The sequence below is a fragment of the Melanaphis sacchari genome, unplaced genomic scaffold (assembly GCF_002803265.2).
Source record: "Melanaphis sacchari strain LSU unplaced genomic scaffold, SCAv2.0 Contig74_pilon_pilon, whole genome shotgun sequence".
NCBI classification, from domain to species: domain Eukaryota; kingdom Metazoa; phylum Arthropoda; class Insecta; order Hemiptera; family Aphididae; genus Melanaphis; species Melanaphis sacchari.
The window spans coordinates 221,475-238,843 of record NW_020271531.1 but is presented as its reverse complement, the minus strand read 5'-3'; the positions used below and the strand labels follow the sequence as shown (position 1 = coordinate 238,843).

Genomic DNA, 17,369 nt, shown 5'->3' with positions numbered 1-17,369 from the left:
ATCAATTATACAAGAAAATAATATCTTAAGTTAGTATTATCACATAACAATATTGTAGATCTCACTTGGTGATCATATAATGCATGTACAGAAAAATTATTATTATTGTTACATGGTACTTTGTAACTTGGATGTTATTAATATTATTGTACCTAGTAATACAACACAATAATATACAACTATGTATATACATACATACATATATCTAAGATATATATAAATAGTATATACTTGGTACAGATATAAATAATATTACTTAAATTAATAAATAAGTAGTAAATTTGAAGATACCTACTATAATTAGTATCAAAAAAAATAAAATAAAAATATATTTACTAAATAATAATAATAAAAAAAAAAAAAAAATGGTAAAACAAAATGTAATCAATAGGAGTGATGTGATTATGTCATTCGATTTGCTCAAATGCCAAATACATAGAAAAAACAAAGGGTTCTTATTGAGCAATTGTGAATATACGGTGGAATTATTGGCATGATTGAAAATATTATTGGAACAACATGTTTCATATTAATATAATATTTAATAAAAAGTTGAAGTTGTTGAGGGAATATATTTGTTCTTGTCTGTAAGTCATTTTCTTCATATTCAATAGTTTTAGTTGATATTTTAATTGTTAACAGCAAATAATTTTTTCTTGATTTTCTCTGCCAATTCCAAAGTCCGTATACTAATTCAACTAGCAATCTGAAATATTTAGATTAAAAACATTTAGAATTTATTAATTTATGAATTAAGTATATAATATTCAAATTAAAAGTAATAAATTGGTAAGAATTGGAGAGAAAAAAGGTAATTAGAGTAATTTAGTAATTAGGTTCAGATTTTTTAAATTGTCTGATTAGTGCACATTTTAGGATTGTTCTCAAGTTTAAAATGTATTCTTAGAGTACAAAAATTTAAAACATAAACAATGTTATAGATAATTTTTAATGTTCAATTTTATTTAAGTGTTTTAATTTTTAGGGCATTACACAATTTGATTATATAACTTTTTAACAGTACTATGTCTGCAACTTTTTAGATAATGTGAATTTGATTTCTTTCAGTATCATTGACATTATTAAAGTATATTTTTAATTATTTAATTTAAATATTATCAAAATGTTCTTAAAATAATTTTATAAGCATTTATTATTTATTAAAAATTAAAAATCAGAGTTTCAAATTAGTTTTTCTTTCAATAAATTTAAATGTTAATAACAGAAATATATTTAACTCATGAAATTAAATTGTAGTAATTGACTAGGAATAGGAATTAAAATTGCTACATTTACTTCGTAATTAAATTATAAATACCTTGTGACTATTGATCTACAGGTGATGTTTCTGGCATGTTGAGAAAAAGAAGTATATTTTGTTAAGATCCCATTGTTGATTGTAGATTATTATTAGATAAATATTAAATTCAAGATTTGTTGAATTAAAAATATGTTGCAATAATTGTTGCATAATATTAAAAGAATTATAAGTTTTGACTTCAGAAGTATAAGAAGAAATGTAATTTAACAGTTTTTGAAGCTTGTTGATTTGTTATCATGACTGAGTATCACTTGATTACATGGGTGGTTTGATTTTGGTAACTGTAACTTTTGTTATTTTGATGAATTTGGCATTTTGATGTTCACGAAAGACAAACAAATTGAGGTTTTAGTTGTATGACTAATTATGGACATTAATGACGCCTTCCTAGATAACAGTAATTTTTTTAAGTTAAACACTGAAATACAGTACAAATTTTAAACAAATTTAATTCTTACCTGAAAGGTCAGCTGCCATAGTATGAACATTTTTAACTCTCTGTTGTTGCTTTGCCTTGTCTCTTTTTTCTCGCTCATGCATATCTCTATCTCTTTGTAGCCTGTCTTCTTCCATTTTCATTCTATCTACTATATTTGGGGACATGACTAATGGTGATTGTAAATGATGAAGTCCATATAGAGCTGAAGGATGAGGACTACTATGTGGATGATATGGAGAAGTAGGAAACAAAGGTACTCCACATCTTTCAAGATACATTTGTTCCTCAATCCTAAAATAACGCATACAAATTAAGTAAATAAATATATAACTAAATTTATACAAATAACTTACCGAAAAGCATGTTGAAAATGTGGAGAATAAAGATTTGCAGGATGGTAAGGGGAGTATGAGGCAGGATCAACAGCAAAATGAGGAGCAGATGCTGATGTAGGCACCATATTTCTTTGCTCATCAGGCTTATAAGGTTGAAATCCACTACGTGGTTCTGTATTCAGACCAATTGATTTTGATTCCTTAAGATAAAATATGATTTAAAATGAAAATATATATTATTATACTGGTGGTAAACATATATGATTGATTTTTACATTAAACAATAACAGTCTTATAACAAAAATAGCTTAATGTTATTTTTTATGATGCTTACATTATCTGGTTGTGATTTATTACAGTTTGGAAGTGTGATTCGTCCTTTTAAAGACTCTTGTTGGTGTTTCTCTTGAGACTCAATTCCTTCTTTATCTATTTAAAAGAAAATTTAAATAAATTATGTTTTACATTAACTTATTATAAATAAGTAATTCTTCAGTATCTAATATCTCACCATTGGAATGAGTAGAAGGGGGTCCAGCTTGTTTAGCTAAATTTCTTAGAGCAGCAGCAAATGATCTACCACCAGGAGATGGAGGTGGCGGAGCTTGACCAATAAGATTTGGCATTAAAGTACGTTTTGAACCTGAACTTGTTGGTTGAGGTTTAACTAAACCTGAAATATATATATATATATTTTAATTTTTTTTATAATTTACAATAGAATGAAATTTTTAATTTACATAATTAGGAATGATAACTATTTATACATAAGTTTCTACAATTTTATGATTAAAGAATCAAAATAATTAAAATAATATATAATATGTATATTAACTTAGTGTGTTGATAAAGTCATTAATAATATTATAAAAGGTAATATTTGTTTTGTTTAATTAAAATTAATATTGTTTCAAATAAATTAAAAAAAAAAAGAACTGATAATAATGAGAAAACACAGGTTTATAACTCATTTTATTATGCTATGTATAATGTAATTAAAGTAACTATTAAATTTACCAAAAATGTCGATAGTGTCATTAGTAAAAATGGCCTGATAGTAATAACCGAGTCTACGAAATTATGTTTTGAACCTAGCAAAAAGATCGAGTTATCCAATAGCAAAAGACCAATTCGAATTTATTTATTTTTTTTTTTTTTTTAATAATTATAGAAAAGATTAAAAACGTTTCTAATTTATTATAATATACTAACATATGTATATAAACTATAAACGTATGTATGTTAACACATCAATAAATTGTGTAATGAATATTGCAGTAGTTAATTGAAAAAAATAATTATAAAAATGTAATGTAATGTTTAACATGTAAATGAATTAAAGTTTAATGAAATATTAGAAATAAACATTATATTAGCAACTCAAAGAACTGTATTGCCGTAGATCGTAAGTGTATTATTATCTATTTATAACATGCATTTTGACGATGTACGTACGTCATCAATCATAATAAACAAAATGAATTATATTTTTAAGAGACTACCCGTAATAACCAAATACAATAATTTTTTTTTAATTGTGTAATCGGTAGAACTCAAAAAAAAAAAAAATTGTTGTATTTAAAGGACAACTTCAAGAATAAGCTACCTAGATAATTTATTATTATGGTAAGTCAATTTTTAATGATTAAATTCTTAGATAAAAAGTAGTTTATTTACATTACACGAATCTCAATAAATTTGATTTTAATTAAAACGTTTCCATATATTTTCACGGCTAAAAAGGACATACATTTCATTAATCTTAAACAAATTATTAAATATTTATGTATTTTTTTACGCATATAATAATAATCTAATGTATACACATATAAAAAAAATCAAATACACAGTAAATAAATAATATAAAATATAAAGAGAGTTGAAGGCATGTTTAGAACAACTATATAATCGTGGATATGATATGACCAAGAGTAATTTTTTTATAAAATCAGCTCTCACCTTACATAAAAAGTTTAAAATATTACCTAGTTTCAGTTAAATTCTTTGATCACTCTGTCAATAGACAGAGATGTACTTATGTATAAGTTTTTAGCATTAGTACTATTAATAATATATTTTTTTTTTATACAACGCAATACAAAAAAAAAAAATGTTATAATGGTATACATGAATGATGGTTGATGAGTCATATCATACGAAATTCAGAAACCCTCTTTATAAATAGAAGGGACGAATAGGATGATTATCACTTAAAGGGCGATATGGTTGTTTATTTGGCAATGTAACATCTGGGCTTTGCCTCCCCCTTTAATACAAGTGTAAACGAGACCGCCGACTTCCTGACAAAACACACATCAGAATTTTAGAACTCAATGATATTAATATATTTATGAAGTTATACTTATTCACTAAGTATTGTTCACGAATTTACGATAACTCAGTATACCTATAATAAAATTAGCAATTATTTAATATAATATTATTGAATAATAGTATTAAATCTAAGTGCCGTAGTTCGTAATCCGTAATTTAAACTAAATACATATTATAAGTTATAAATGTTATGGTGTTTTATATAGAAAGTATCATCAATAACCAATAGGATTTTTTTCATTAAATATTATATACTTTTCTTTTATATTTAGCCTAGATCGTTATTGCATCGTATTAATAATTATACAGATCGACCAGATCATGTATTCTATAATATAAAAAAAAGAATAATAATAACATTTATATAATTTTTAAGTAAGATAATAAAAGTTTAAGAAAATAATATGAAGGTATGTCAAAATTTCAAAATTCTATTTTTCTTAAAAGAAAAAGTTTGAATATATTTATTTTAAAAATAGGTATTTAAATATAAGTGAAAACGTTAAGTTTCATATAGATCATTATTTTTTGAATTACGAAAAAACAATCGTAATTTTTGTTCGATCTTAAAACCAGTGGTTATAATACATGTTTGTATTTTATCATACATATACATCAGTAGTCTTTAAGCTAACTTATACAACGCAATACAATAACAAACAAATGCGTCACATAAATCAATCTCAAAATAATAATATAATTAGGTATATATTTTTTGTAAATAAGAAACAGGTCATGATTTTAGGTTTTTAAATGATTACGGTTTGCAATAGAATTTTTGTCAATAAATTAAATGATTAATACCTTGGTAATACATCATATTATTTACAATACTCGAAGATCGAGGCATAGAACCAGACGCTCCATATCCAGACATAGGAATATTGTTTATATCGTGAGTGAAGTGGTCCGAAGGGACATTATTTGTATCGTCATTAAAACGCATTATACAAAATAGTAAATAAAAACGGATTAGCGCAATGATAATTATTTATGAATAAGATTAAGGTTTCAGAAGTTAAATGGCAAAAAACAACATTAAGCCACTATAAAATAGAAGTGATATTTTTTTATAGTTCACTAAAGTATAGAATAGTAATACACTATACACGTGTTGTTGAGCTGCGGATACTGCGTTAACTGGCGAGTGGCGACGCATACGGGACGCACACAACGATGAAAATAATACAGTGGAGCGAACGTACGAGAACAAAAAAAAAAAACAACACTGGATAGCAATAGGGGATGAATATCCAATAAGCACCCTTAAACACCGCAGATCTCTAAACAAACTGAAAAGGGGGACGGTATACAAAAGCTAAATCATAAGAATTCCTTTAAAATAAGTGTTATGCCTGTACACACTTCACTATAAGGAAATACAACAATTTTATTTTATTATAGGTATAGGTATTATCTAACATTTTTAACAGAATAGTCGTTCACTAATCACATCAGTGATCAATGATTATAGTTCTATAGTGTGTGTTTTTTATTTAAAAAATATAAATTGGACTATTCATAAGTGTCATTGTTTTACTAGTATGACAATTAAAAAAATAATATTACACTTTAATAAACTTGATGATAGCTCTTTTACCATAAGGTACAAGCAAATAGAATAAGTATTTTTATAATTCATTATAATCTATGAATTATCTAAATTATTATTAGTATTAACTATTAATACTTAATTGTAATGTACTAATATACTAATATGGTATATACTTCTATAAATGTATAAAAATAATTTCTTACAATCATCACTTCTATCAACTAAATACATATCACAAGCATATTATATTTAATTAACTATTAGATTAAAAATTTTTATAAATTCCACTTCCTTAAAAATAACAATTCAAATTTCAAAAATTACCAGTAATATTTTAACCCCTGAAAATATATTTTAGATACTGAAAACCATGGGTGTCCAGTATAAAAGGGGGCCTTTTTAAAACTGGATATTCTAGAAAACAAATAATAGAATAATTTTACTTTTAAAGGTTAAAGGCCATATAACTGGACAGTGGTCAACTGGTTATTGTATAATAAAAAAAACCAGTTTATGCGGGTATACTGTATAGTACATAAGTACTATAAAAAGAAAATTATTGTATAGTTTATATCAGACTCAAATGAATAACTAACAAATATATAAAAATAACAAATTCAAGTTACTAAGCTAATCATGAATATTAATAAAATCAATTTATTATGTTATTATTTTATTTTAAATTAGAAAACTATAGTCCATATTTCAAATAAACAAATGAAACATAAACAGTATTTATAGAATATAATTCAATGGTATAAGATATTAATATGAAATTATATTTGCATAAATACATTTGTAAATAAATAAATTTTTGTACTAAACTAAATTAAAGATATAATAGGGTTTTGGATTCCATACGTATACATGTTTTTATTATTTGAGGTAATAAACTATTCTAAGTAAGATATAAATTTTTTGTGAAATGGCAAAATTAAATAAGTACAAAAGTTGGTTGCATTTTCATATATTTTACAAAACAGGCATGTTTGATAAACAAGCATTTTATAACCAGAATAAAAATATTAATTTATTATAATAAAACCAAATATATACCAGGTGATCTATTTAATACATGGCACTCACCATTTCAAAAGCAATAAACCCTTTTAAGAATATTTTTTTTTACATATAATATAAAGACATTAAAAAATTTTATATTTTTTAAATAACAACATGATTAAATTCATATACTGAAACAAAATATTATTCAAAGTATTTCAATCTATATTAAATTTAAGTTATCTTATTAGTTGTAAGAATTAAAAGTTTGAATGAAGGAAAATAGGATCGGTAGCAGATACTGACATTTTGTAGAATACCATATTCCCTACTTCACTCTTCATAAATTTCAAATATTTATAACTCATAAACTATTTGTCTGAAATTTGATTTTTATACATCAAAGCACTCCAAAAAATGTTCCACTATGGGATAAGAGAGTACAAATTTTATTTTTTAACAACTTAATATTATGTAACAACAATTTTTTCAAAAATGTTATTAGATTTTATCAATGTAGCAATTTGTAACTTAATTATGCAAAATAATCATTATTAAAAAAATTGATGTTTTCTGAAATAATGCAAGTCTTGTATTAAATGGATCACTGTATAATTAAAATTATGTAGTTTTGTTTTTTTTTTTAAATTTTAGAGTAGTTTTTATTAATTTTAATTGCATTTTTATATAAATATATAAAACATTTTTAATACTTTCATTTTTTCTAGCCTTTTTATTAATAATTATTAATGAGTAAATCTTTCAAAATAATAAACCTTTAAGCATACATTTTTGTTGATAATTATAAATTAACTAAAATATAGTTGCATACTTTAGATTGTTATTATTTTATATATTCAAATGCGTGTTTTGAAAATTTTAGTAAAATATAAATCTATAAGAACACAATTTAGACAGTGAAAAATAATATGAGTATTCAATAAAATATTTTAACATAATGACATATTTTTTTTTTTAACTGATAAAACAGAATTATTTTAACCCTTTATGGTTAAGTATGCAAAATGTATTATTAAATATTCAACAAAGCCAAAATATTCCCTTAAAAGAAAATTTCTTCACTCATTACAATCAACCCAACATTCATCATACAGCACTAATTCTTATTGAAAAAATTATTTTATAGATAATAAAATAAAAATTTTGTTCATAAAAATATTTATTTTAAGAAAACCATTAACATTAATCTTTAGATGCATCAACCAAATTAAATATTTTATTATTAAACTATGTAACATGTAAATACTTTTCATTTAAATATATAAAAATGAATGTACATTTTAAGGTATTTGTCTATACAATTTGTAGTTTTATACTTAAAAACTACTTGACCAATTTTGAAAAGAATTTCAAAAATTGTTCTTTGAGATATCAAAAAAGTTTAGAAGTATAACTTGTTTAATATTTGTAAATATAAAAAGCTATAACCAATCTGACACAGACAGATTGTCCATTTTGATTAAATTAGTTTATAAAACAAAGTATATAGGGACTGATTTACTCAGGAACTGAAGTATATTAAAACTGAGATATATCAATAAAATGTACTTGTAATATACATCTAAATATTATTCAAGGCAAAGTTTGTTTAAAAGCTAGTATTAAATAAAACACAGTAACAAATTAGTATTAAATACCTGCATCTGTTTTAGAGTTGTATTGATTAGAATTTAACATAGATCGTTTTGAACTCTCAACAGCAGTTTGTTGTTGTTTAACATTCTTTCGTTGAACTTTATTTGTTTGATTAACCTAAGGAAACAGTGAAAAATTAAAATAGTACATAATATAAGCAAATTTTATCATTGATATTTTAATATTTTATAAGATTAAAAATAAAAATTCTTGTCTATTAAAATTAAAGTCAACTTAGCAATTTGGAGAAATAACTTTTACATAATAATTACATATATTAAAAATAGTTAATAAGAATATTATAGAAGAGTGTGTATACCTAATCAATGATTATACATAAAACAATTTTATTTTATTTTCACATGCTAAGGATTGCAGTAAATCAGGATATGTGTAATTATAAAAATAGTTATAATTTAAACCTCAAATGGATATTTAATAAATTATCAACAAAACTGTGCATATACAAAATTTATTTATTTTTTTAAATTTTATACTCTTAATTAATAAAAGTGTGTTTATACCTGTGCTTTTTCAACAGTCATATTTTGTGGTACTCGCTGGCTATAATTGTCTTCTTGCTTTACCATTTTAACTGCATTAGTATTTTGAAGACTTTGTTTATCTAATGGCATACCAAATCGTTCATATTCAATAGCTTGGATATGTATTGTTTCATAACATTCAACACAAACAACTGCATACTCTCCATTTTCTAGTAACAATGTTTGATCGACTTGACGATGATAGCGTAAAAAAGGATAGTCCTAAAGTTAAAAAAGTTAATTATTGTTTGTATAATTAAACAAAATATTATATGTAACGGAAAAACTATTTGCTTATTACATTAACTGCAAGTGATCGAATTTGTCGACGCCCAGCTCTTTGAGTACAAACAAAGCATACATATTCCTTATGGTTATAACTTCTTTCATGCTGTGGAATAGGTATGGAACTTGATTCATAGTCTCGCCATTGGGCAACATAAGCATGGTAACAAAATGTACACACTAATGCAGATCCATCTTCACGCAATTGTTCTGCGCCTTGTGTAGTTTCATGTTTTAAAAGATACGGGAAATATGGTGCATTTCGACCCTAAAATCATGTTACAAAAATAATTAGTACCGGAAGTTATTAAAAATCATAAAAAAATAAGTTACTTGTGGACGGCTGTATAATACTCTGGCATAAGTTAAGTCTGAGTGATGGTTGCATAAGAAACAATAAATAGATGAAATATCATTTCGACTAGATATTTGTTGAGTATTATAACCATTAACATTCAAACTAGGAACGTTATACCTAAAAGTTTTAAATATAAATTTAATATACATGTCACAAAATAATAATTTTTTTATTTTTATTATACCTCCTATGTTCTAAAGGGACCCTGTTGGCTTCCATAGAATTCCATTGGGCAGATAGCTGTGGAACACACTTAGAACAGACTAATACTCTACCTTGGGATTCAACACAATAACTTTCTGATGACCTAAATTACAATTTACAGTATTAGATACAAAAAATGATTTATACTATGAAATAATACTATAATAGTCAATATTTTAAATACATTTAATATTATCAGAATATTTTTCTATTGAGAATATTTCTATAACACAAAATAACTATTTTAAATTAGAAACAGAATATTAGAGTAATTCTACATTTCGCTGATATTATTTAATAATGGTCATAAATAGAAAAAATAATTAAGATGTATTTTTTAAATTTCCTAATTTTTATTTTTTTTTAAAGTTATGCAAAATATGTCAGATAAGAAACAAAATCTTAAGATAATAAAATAAATGATTTTATATAGCCTCGACTTAAAAATATTTAAAACTAAAATTTAATAAATTTATAAATACATCTATTTTTTTATGCTTTTTGATATGAAATCAATAGACGTATCTGTTGTCTGTCTTACAAATGTATCATATCAACAATTTGTTAGCATTAATATTAGAACAAACTGAATTGTGATGAAACTCAGAGATAAGAACATTATCTTAGCTTGAATGCTGGTTTTTATGATATTTTAACATTTAAGTATAAATTAAATGAATAAAGAATAAGTAAATACTTATTTAAAGAATAAGTATGTAAAAAATTATAATTTAAAAAGGCTCATAAACTAAAAATCATAACAAATTAATACATGATCACAAATAATGTTTTTATCTTTAAGTTTTATAAATTTGTTCATTCAAATATAAAGTTAACTAGAAAAAATTGGTTTGATGAAATGTCAATTTGCTTAATTGTACATTTGTAAGATGGAAACAGATAACAAATGGGGTATGATTTCCTTAAAAATGTTATTACTTATTGTTTTAAGTATAAGAATATGTCTTTGTGATTAATATTAAAAATAATTGTATAAGTTATATAAATATAAGAGAAATAAATAAAATTGTGGCTAAATTTTGAGGTATCAAAAAAATTAAAATATTTTCACAAAAAAACATAACTTTTAAATTTAATGCATTCCCTATTAATTTTTAATTTAATGGGTAATTGTACAAATATAATTTTAGTTGAAGTTAATAATAGTAAATTAGTGTTAGAAAATAATAATAAATTTACCTAGATAATTGTGTAAGACACGGAAAATGCATAGCATGCGAATTCATGCCTTCTGCATTTGTACATATCCATTCTAATTGTGAGCGATGTTGCATTTCATAGCATACATAACAACGGAAGTTATTACCACTCATGATACGTACGGGTCCTCCATTACCAGATACATCAGAACTAACCTGTAAATGAAATTTAAAAATATGTTATAATTATAATTTATAAAACAGTCTTAGATTAATAATGAAAAATATAAACTACTGACTGTATGAGTACTACGATGTGCTTCAGACGGTGTTGGTGTTTGTGATTTATTTGGTTTTGTTATATCATAAGGCCGAAAACGTATATCTGGTGATTTAATTGATTGAAGAGATGGAGAAGGTGATGGAACAACCGGCAAATCCATTAACATAGTAACTTGATGTTTTTGAGGTACAGATTTAAAACAAACAGCACAAACCTAAAAAAAAGTAAATTTTGATTTTAGCAGTTAATTCTGTAAAGCATTATCAAATGATAATAAGCAGGGCTTGAATTTTATAGCATCTGCAAATTATCATAGAATATAATTAAAAATAGTAGAATGAGCTATGTATTAGTTTTATGCATCAGAGATTCCAACAAATATGAAATTTGTTGTTAATATGCATAATATAATGCTTTATTTTGTATTTTTTATAATCTTGTTTTTATTCAATAAAAAATAGCAGACAATTTTTATTTATATGAATCCATAAAAAAATATCCTCATTTTTATTTCAAATTAATAAATTAATATTTTATCATGTATTTCAATTCTCTGTATCATTTGAATTTGTTTATTACTTGATTGTATATTATTCTGTTTTGCTATTTAATGTAAACACCAAAAAATAAAATATTGCACTATTTGAGACTTAGATATTTTATGTATGAGTATAGCGATTTAATTTAATTCATAAATATAAATTTTAAAATTGCTAACAGAGGAAGGTTTAATATATTTTATAAATTTATTAAATCATAAATAATTATTTTTTTTTTTTAATAAATAAAACATTTTTGCTAATTTTTTTTATGTTTTATGGTAAATAATAAATCTTATTTTAAGATTATTTAGGTCAGATTATAGTATACATTTCAGTTATTTTTAGCGCTATATCTGAAACATGACAATAAGTAATAACACTATAAATACATACTTGAACAGTGCCTTGAGAAGATATAGGAAGTGCACCAGGTGGAGTTTTTATTTTTGTTAATGACGGATAATAAGGTTCACGAATATTATTTGGATAACAATATAACGACCTTAAAATAAATATAAATCATTTTCATTAGTAAAAATATTTATATTAAATGCAAATCAAAGTAATTGACTTATTGTTGATAGTAAATAACTCACCTCATAGAAGACGAAGGGTACTCAAGTGAACAAGTAAAACAAATAAATGTTGATGTATCTATGGATGGAATTAATCGCTTACGCAAAATATAATTCCTTTCACCATGTGGAATGCCTTTTGATGTATAGACCTGCAAAAATAAATCACGAATAATGTAATCATTTATCATAATAATTTAATACATAAATCATGTATACAGAAAAACAAAATTGAAATGTTTGATTTTGAACTCAATTAAAATAATTAATAGATTAGTCATTAAGCTATTATACCTGCCACTGATTTAATAGATGAGCATGACATGCAGTACATGTTTGCACACGCCCTGTACTATCCATTGGCCTAGAACGAGGTGGTCTAGGATGAAGCATAAGGCTAGGAAAAAAAGGTTGCTCAGTTTGATTAACAGTAGCTGGTGGTTTAGCTGACACATGTGATAAGGAACCTCGCCGGAATTCTTCTCCACATACATAGCATACTTCAGTAGAAGAATTTTTATCAGGCATAGATAGATCTAAAATATCTGTACCACTACTACTACTATAACTTCCTATTAAAAAAAAAAAGGTTGATAACAAAAATTAATAAAAGTTAATATCAAGAATTTATTAAAAACTTATTACCTGGATTAGAATGAGGTGTACTTGTATTAATTGGATTTGAACCATTTAATTGTGCTATGTGATCAGATGATGTGGAAATTGATGTAAGTGGTATTCTAGCACCTCGACTATCTTCTCCAGTAATTTGAGACATAGCAGATGACATGATTGTATCTTTATGACTAAAATAAGACATTCATAAATTTGTAAAAATAAATGTATATGATTTATTATAGCATTTTAATCACCTATTAGTGTAGTCAACACTGAGACCCAATAGTTGGCATGCATATTCTCCTTGTGTAGAAAGATCAGCACCAGTAAATGGACCATTATCACAGCGTTTTAACCAGTAGACACGTTGTCTAGCTGGAACGTTTTCTCTTTCATATCGATCCCATTGACCGATTAATAATGAATAACACAAGTAACAACTTGTTATCTAAATAAGAAAAATCAAAGTATTAAAACATAATATATATATAAGCAATTTAAAATAATATTATTATTTATCATACAATAGGTTACAATAGTACCTACATAAAAAAAAAAAAAAATTATAGACTTTATTAATAGCGCTATTATGGAATTATTCGTTTATTGATGTTATTATTGTTATAATCAATTTATTATAATACAAAAAAAAAAAAAAACAATTCATTTTTAGATTAATTATTTGATTGACTTGTATTAAATGAAATTTATTATTTAAAATATAATTCATAAAACTTTAAAATAGACTTTTTATTTATTTAACGTGCCATTCACATACCTATGCAATTCTATCTTTGTACATATATTATCAATATAATTAAAGATTTTATGAGATATTTTGCCGAGTTTAAATATTTATATCATAAAAATATAATGAACATTGATGATAAGATTAAATTTTATTCACAAATTCCAAAAGTAAAATTTTTATAAAATACAAATGTACTCATTAAATACAAATAGTATATCAATTACTTAAACATGACCATATCAATCAATAACATTAAGTTATCACAAATAAGAGTAACTGATACTTTTACAAATAAATTGTTCTATTCTAAAATATAGAGAAGATAAAAATTAAAAATATTGCTGCAATCTTAAAGATAAACAATTTAATTAATTAGCTATTATAATAGATAAACAGAAATATACAATTTAATAAATATTTAGGTAAACAAGTATTTTTAAATTCATGAGATTTTTATAAGTTTGATTGGTACACTACTGTTATCTCAACATCTCAACTCTCAGCTTGATACAATTCTATTATTTTGAAAACTATTATACTCAATACTCAATTACCATTTGACAAATATCTCCAATATTTACTGTTAAAATACTTTTCTATTTTTTCTGTTTCAAAAAACATAGGTACTCCTATTAATTTTAAGTATTTTTCATGAAGTTTTTAATTTCTTATTTTGAAAGATTCACTGATTATTTTGTGATTAATTAAGTAGATTGAGTACTATATTTATTATTGATTTTTATCTTATTTGAATAAAGTACTCATATTGATAAATCATAAACGTCATAACAAAACTTCATATACTTATATTTTTAAAATGTATAGTAAATACTACGTATTGCTTATACTCCATTTTAAAAGAAGATACCCTAACCAACTTTCTTCCAATACTTTGCATATCTCACTAGTATAGCTTAGCCAGGATAACAATTTTTTCCAAGAAAAGATGGCTTTGTATTTTTAAGTAAAATATGAGAAATTAGTTTTAACGCTACTAAAACTATCAGTTTAACAATGCATGGAAATCAGGTATAGAGTATAACACAGAGTATAGACATTTATAATAATTAAATGAATAATAATGCTTTAATAGTAAAAATAAAAATTTAGCTAATATGTATATTAAAAAATAATATACATTACATAAATTAGGACTAAAATATTTTCTTTAATTTTTATTTAGATAATATTTTTTAATAATATTATTGAAAAAATAAATCTCATTAAAAATGTATATATTATAACTTATATTTAAACAAAAATTGAATATTTTGGATTATAAATCTAAATATAACAGTAGGTGTTTATAAAATTTGAAGTTGAATAAATTGATAACTATTCTTGATAAGTCATCAGAAATTAATAGGTAATAGATTACACCTAAGCTATGTTCCAATGATATAAAATCAAATGTTAAATGTTATAAAGTACCAATAGCGAGATAGCAATGTAGGTACTTGTAGTTTAAACACTTAGGTTGTCAATAAGATGAAGAAAATAATTCAAAAGTAGATAGCATTTTTTAAATTAAAAGTATTTCATTAAAAACATTTAATGATGTTGACACTTTTTAATAAGTTAATAAAGGTATTTCTTGAGATAATATTACTTTTTGAATTATTATGAATAATACATTTTTTTTATAAATAAAACAATATTTAATAATATTTATAAAATTACATACCGCACTATCTTGCTTGGCGTTCAACGGTTGTCTATAACCTTGTGGAGGTTCATGCATTTCCAAAAATGGAAAATGTGGAGTGCCATCAGATGGTCCAGCTGAAGGCGGTCGCACACGTAACCAATACTGCTCGGGATGTCCAGAATTTCCACAAACAAAACACACATTATGTATCACATTAGAGGTCTCTTGTTTTATATACATGCCATCATCAGTGCGAGTTTCTTGTGCCATCACACCACTAAACACAACACGAAATATATATAATTTCATTAGCACAAATCTGATAAACTTTCTTTAAGGGTATGTGTAGAAATTACCCAATGTGTATTGGACTGGGATGATGTATTGAGCAAGACTCAAAGGAAATATGATTTATCGACAAATGTTACCAGCTGATGTGTGGCACATACGTTTTTTCACTGGCGCACACACACACAGCTGGTGTTGTGGGATTACATATAAGGAAAAATAGGGCGTACACTGTTGGGTACTACGTTTACATAATGCAGCAATAAAGCAGCAGAAGCTAATAGAGATTTAGTCGATGGATCGTATTGTACGTCGATTTGGAGCAAGTCGATTGAAAAATTGTAAGTACTTACGTGTGAAAGTGTGATGCACAGAATTCAAAGGGACGTCGTCTCTCGCGATCCGGTTATCATACGGACGTCGACTGCGGTTATCACGGCGAACGGACGTACTTTATCGTAGTTTGGATTCGCGTCCATCATCAGGCCGGGTCCATTGACGCTACACGGGAAAACAACGATGAATATTTGACCGTCGTGTCACAACTTTCGGGGAAATGACAAGTTGCTTTTACCTTGCAGAGTATATTTTAAATACAAGACTTTGCAAGAGGAAAAAAAAATACAAACTTTTTTCTTCCATGAGCTATCACTTTTTTTCACCATTGTCTATTGGTTAACACGGTATCTTGTTCCATAACTGTTAATATCGAAAAAAAAAATCGAATAAAAAAAACAATAATTACAATTTATAGAACACAGAACACACATTACTGTATTCACCGAACGGTGAACTGAACTGTGAAGTGAACGGTTAACACATAATATATCAAGAAAGGTGGTCACTGACCACTAGTCATTGCTCGCTAAGTATCATATTTTAATTTTTTTTTTTGAATTATTTAATATTTAATCAGTTACCTAATCATGTTTCCTTTTGTCTTGTCTATTGTTCCACTTTTAATAGAAGGCTTCCTTTTCGGCCTTTTCTAGGAGCATAATTTGATCGTGGAGCCGTGGAAGAGCATAGCTCCCCAAAAACTCTTTTGACTCCCCCCCAAGATTTGACTAATTAAATCGTTTGTAGTTGTATACCTATGTAGGCAATATTTATTTTTTTTAAATTTAATTTAAAAATATTAACATAAGTTTTTAAATTGATAAGAGTTTTTTTTCGACATCACTAAAATAATATAACTTAACAAACTACGATTGCAGCTGTTGTAAACTAGACATACATATGTGGTTATCTTTAAGCTATTTATAATTGTCATTAAAAATGTGAAATACTAATTAAGAATACATCGGCGCAATGTTTGTTTTCTCTCTTTAAATTACGCACAAAATAGCACATTTACATTCAGTAGAACCAATTTAGCGTTGTTAGTTTTATTGTTGGAGTGAATTAGACTTAAAGTTAAGAGCATATTATCTGTGTTTGTGTGTTGATATTATTTAAGATATTTAAATT

At 24.9% G+C, this 17,369-nt stretch overlaps 1 protein-coding gene across 2 annotated transcripts; it reads right to left on the bottom strand.

The window, feature by feature from the left end:
• Positions 1–352: 352 nt before the first annotated feature.
• On the bottom strand, positions 353–16,492 carry LOC112601130. Of its 2 annotated transcripts, none has more exons than XM_025348571.1 (20): positions 16,253–16,492; positions 15,648–15,888; positions 13,467–13,660; positions 13,240–13,400; positions 12,889–13,166; positions 12,616–12,746; positions 12,413–12,521; positions 11,494–11,691; positions 11,235–11,410; positions 10,015–10,137; positions 9,806–9,947; positions 9,489–9,740; positions 9,167–9,409; positions 8,645–8,759; positions 2,607–2,768; positions 2,430–2,524; positions 2,114–2,295; positions 1,780–2,051; positions 1,319–1,708; positions 353–706 (listed from the first exon to the last, which is right to left on the bottom strand). In XM_025348571.1, the coding sequence occupies exons 2-19, from the start codon at positions 15,879–15,881 to the stop codon at positions 1,695–1,697; spliced, it is 3,081 nt and encodes a 1,026-aa protein (XP_025204356.1). In that variant the 5' UTR covers positions 15,882–15,888; positions 16,253–16,492; the 3' UTR covers positions 353–706; positions 1,319–1,694. The 2 variants fall into 2 exon arrangements, with proteins under 2 accessions (XP_025204356.1, XP_025204357.1); XM_025348572.1 differs by lacking the exon at positions 16,253–16,492 and adding an exon at positions 15,968–16,216.
• Positions 16,493–17,369: the final 877 nt, after the last annotated feature.

Excerpts from the sequence above, each read along its gene's own strand:
- LOC112601130 (XM_025348571.1), bottom strand. The coding sequence starts at position 15,881 with ATGGCACAAGAAACTCGCACTGATGATGGCATGTATATAAAACAAGAG. Across the intron at positions 11,692-12,412 it reads CTTCTCAAGGCACTGTTCAA|GTTTGTGCTGTTTGTTTTAA; the intron begins GTATGTATTTAT and ends ACTTTTTTTTAG. Across the intron at positions 2,296-2,429 it reads ATAAATCACAACCAGATAAT|GAATCAAAATCAATTGGTCT; the intron begins GTAAGCATCATA and ends TTTTATCTTAAG.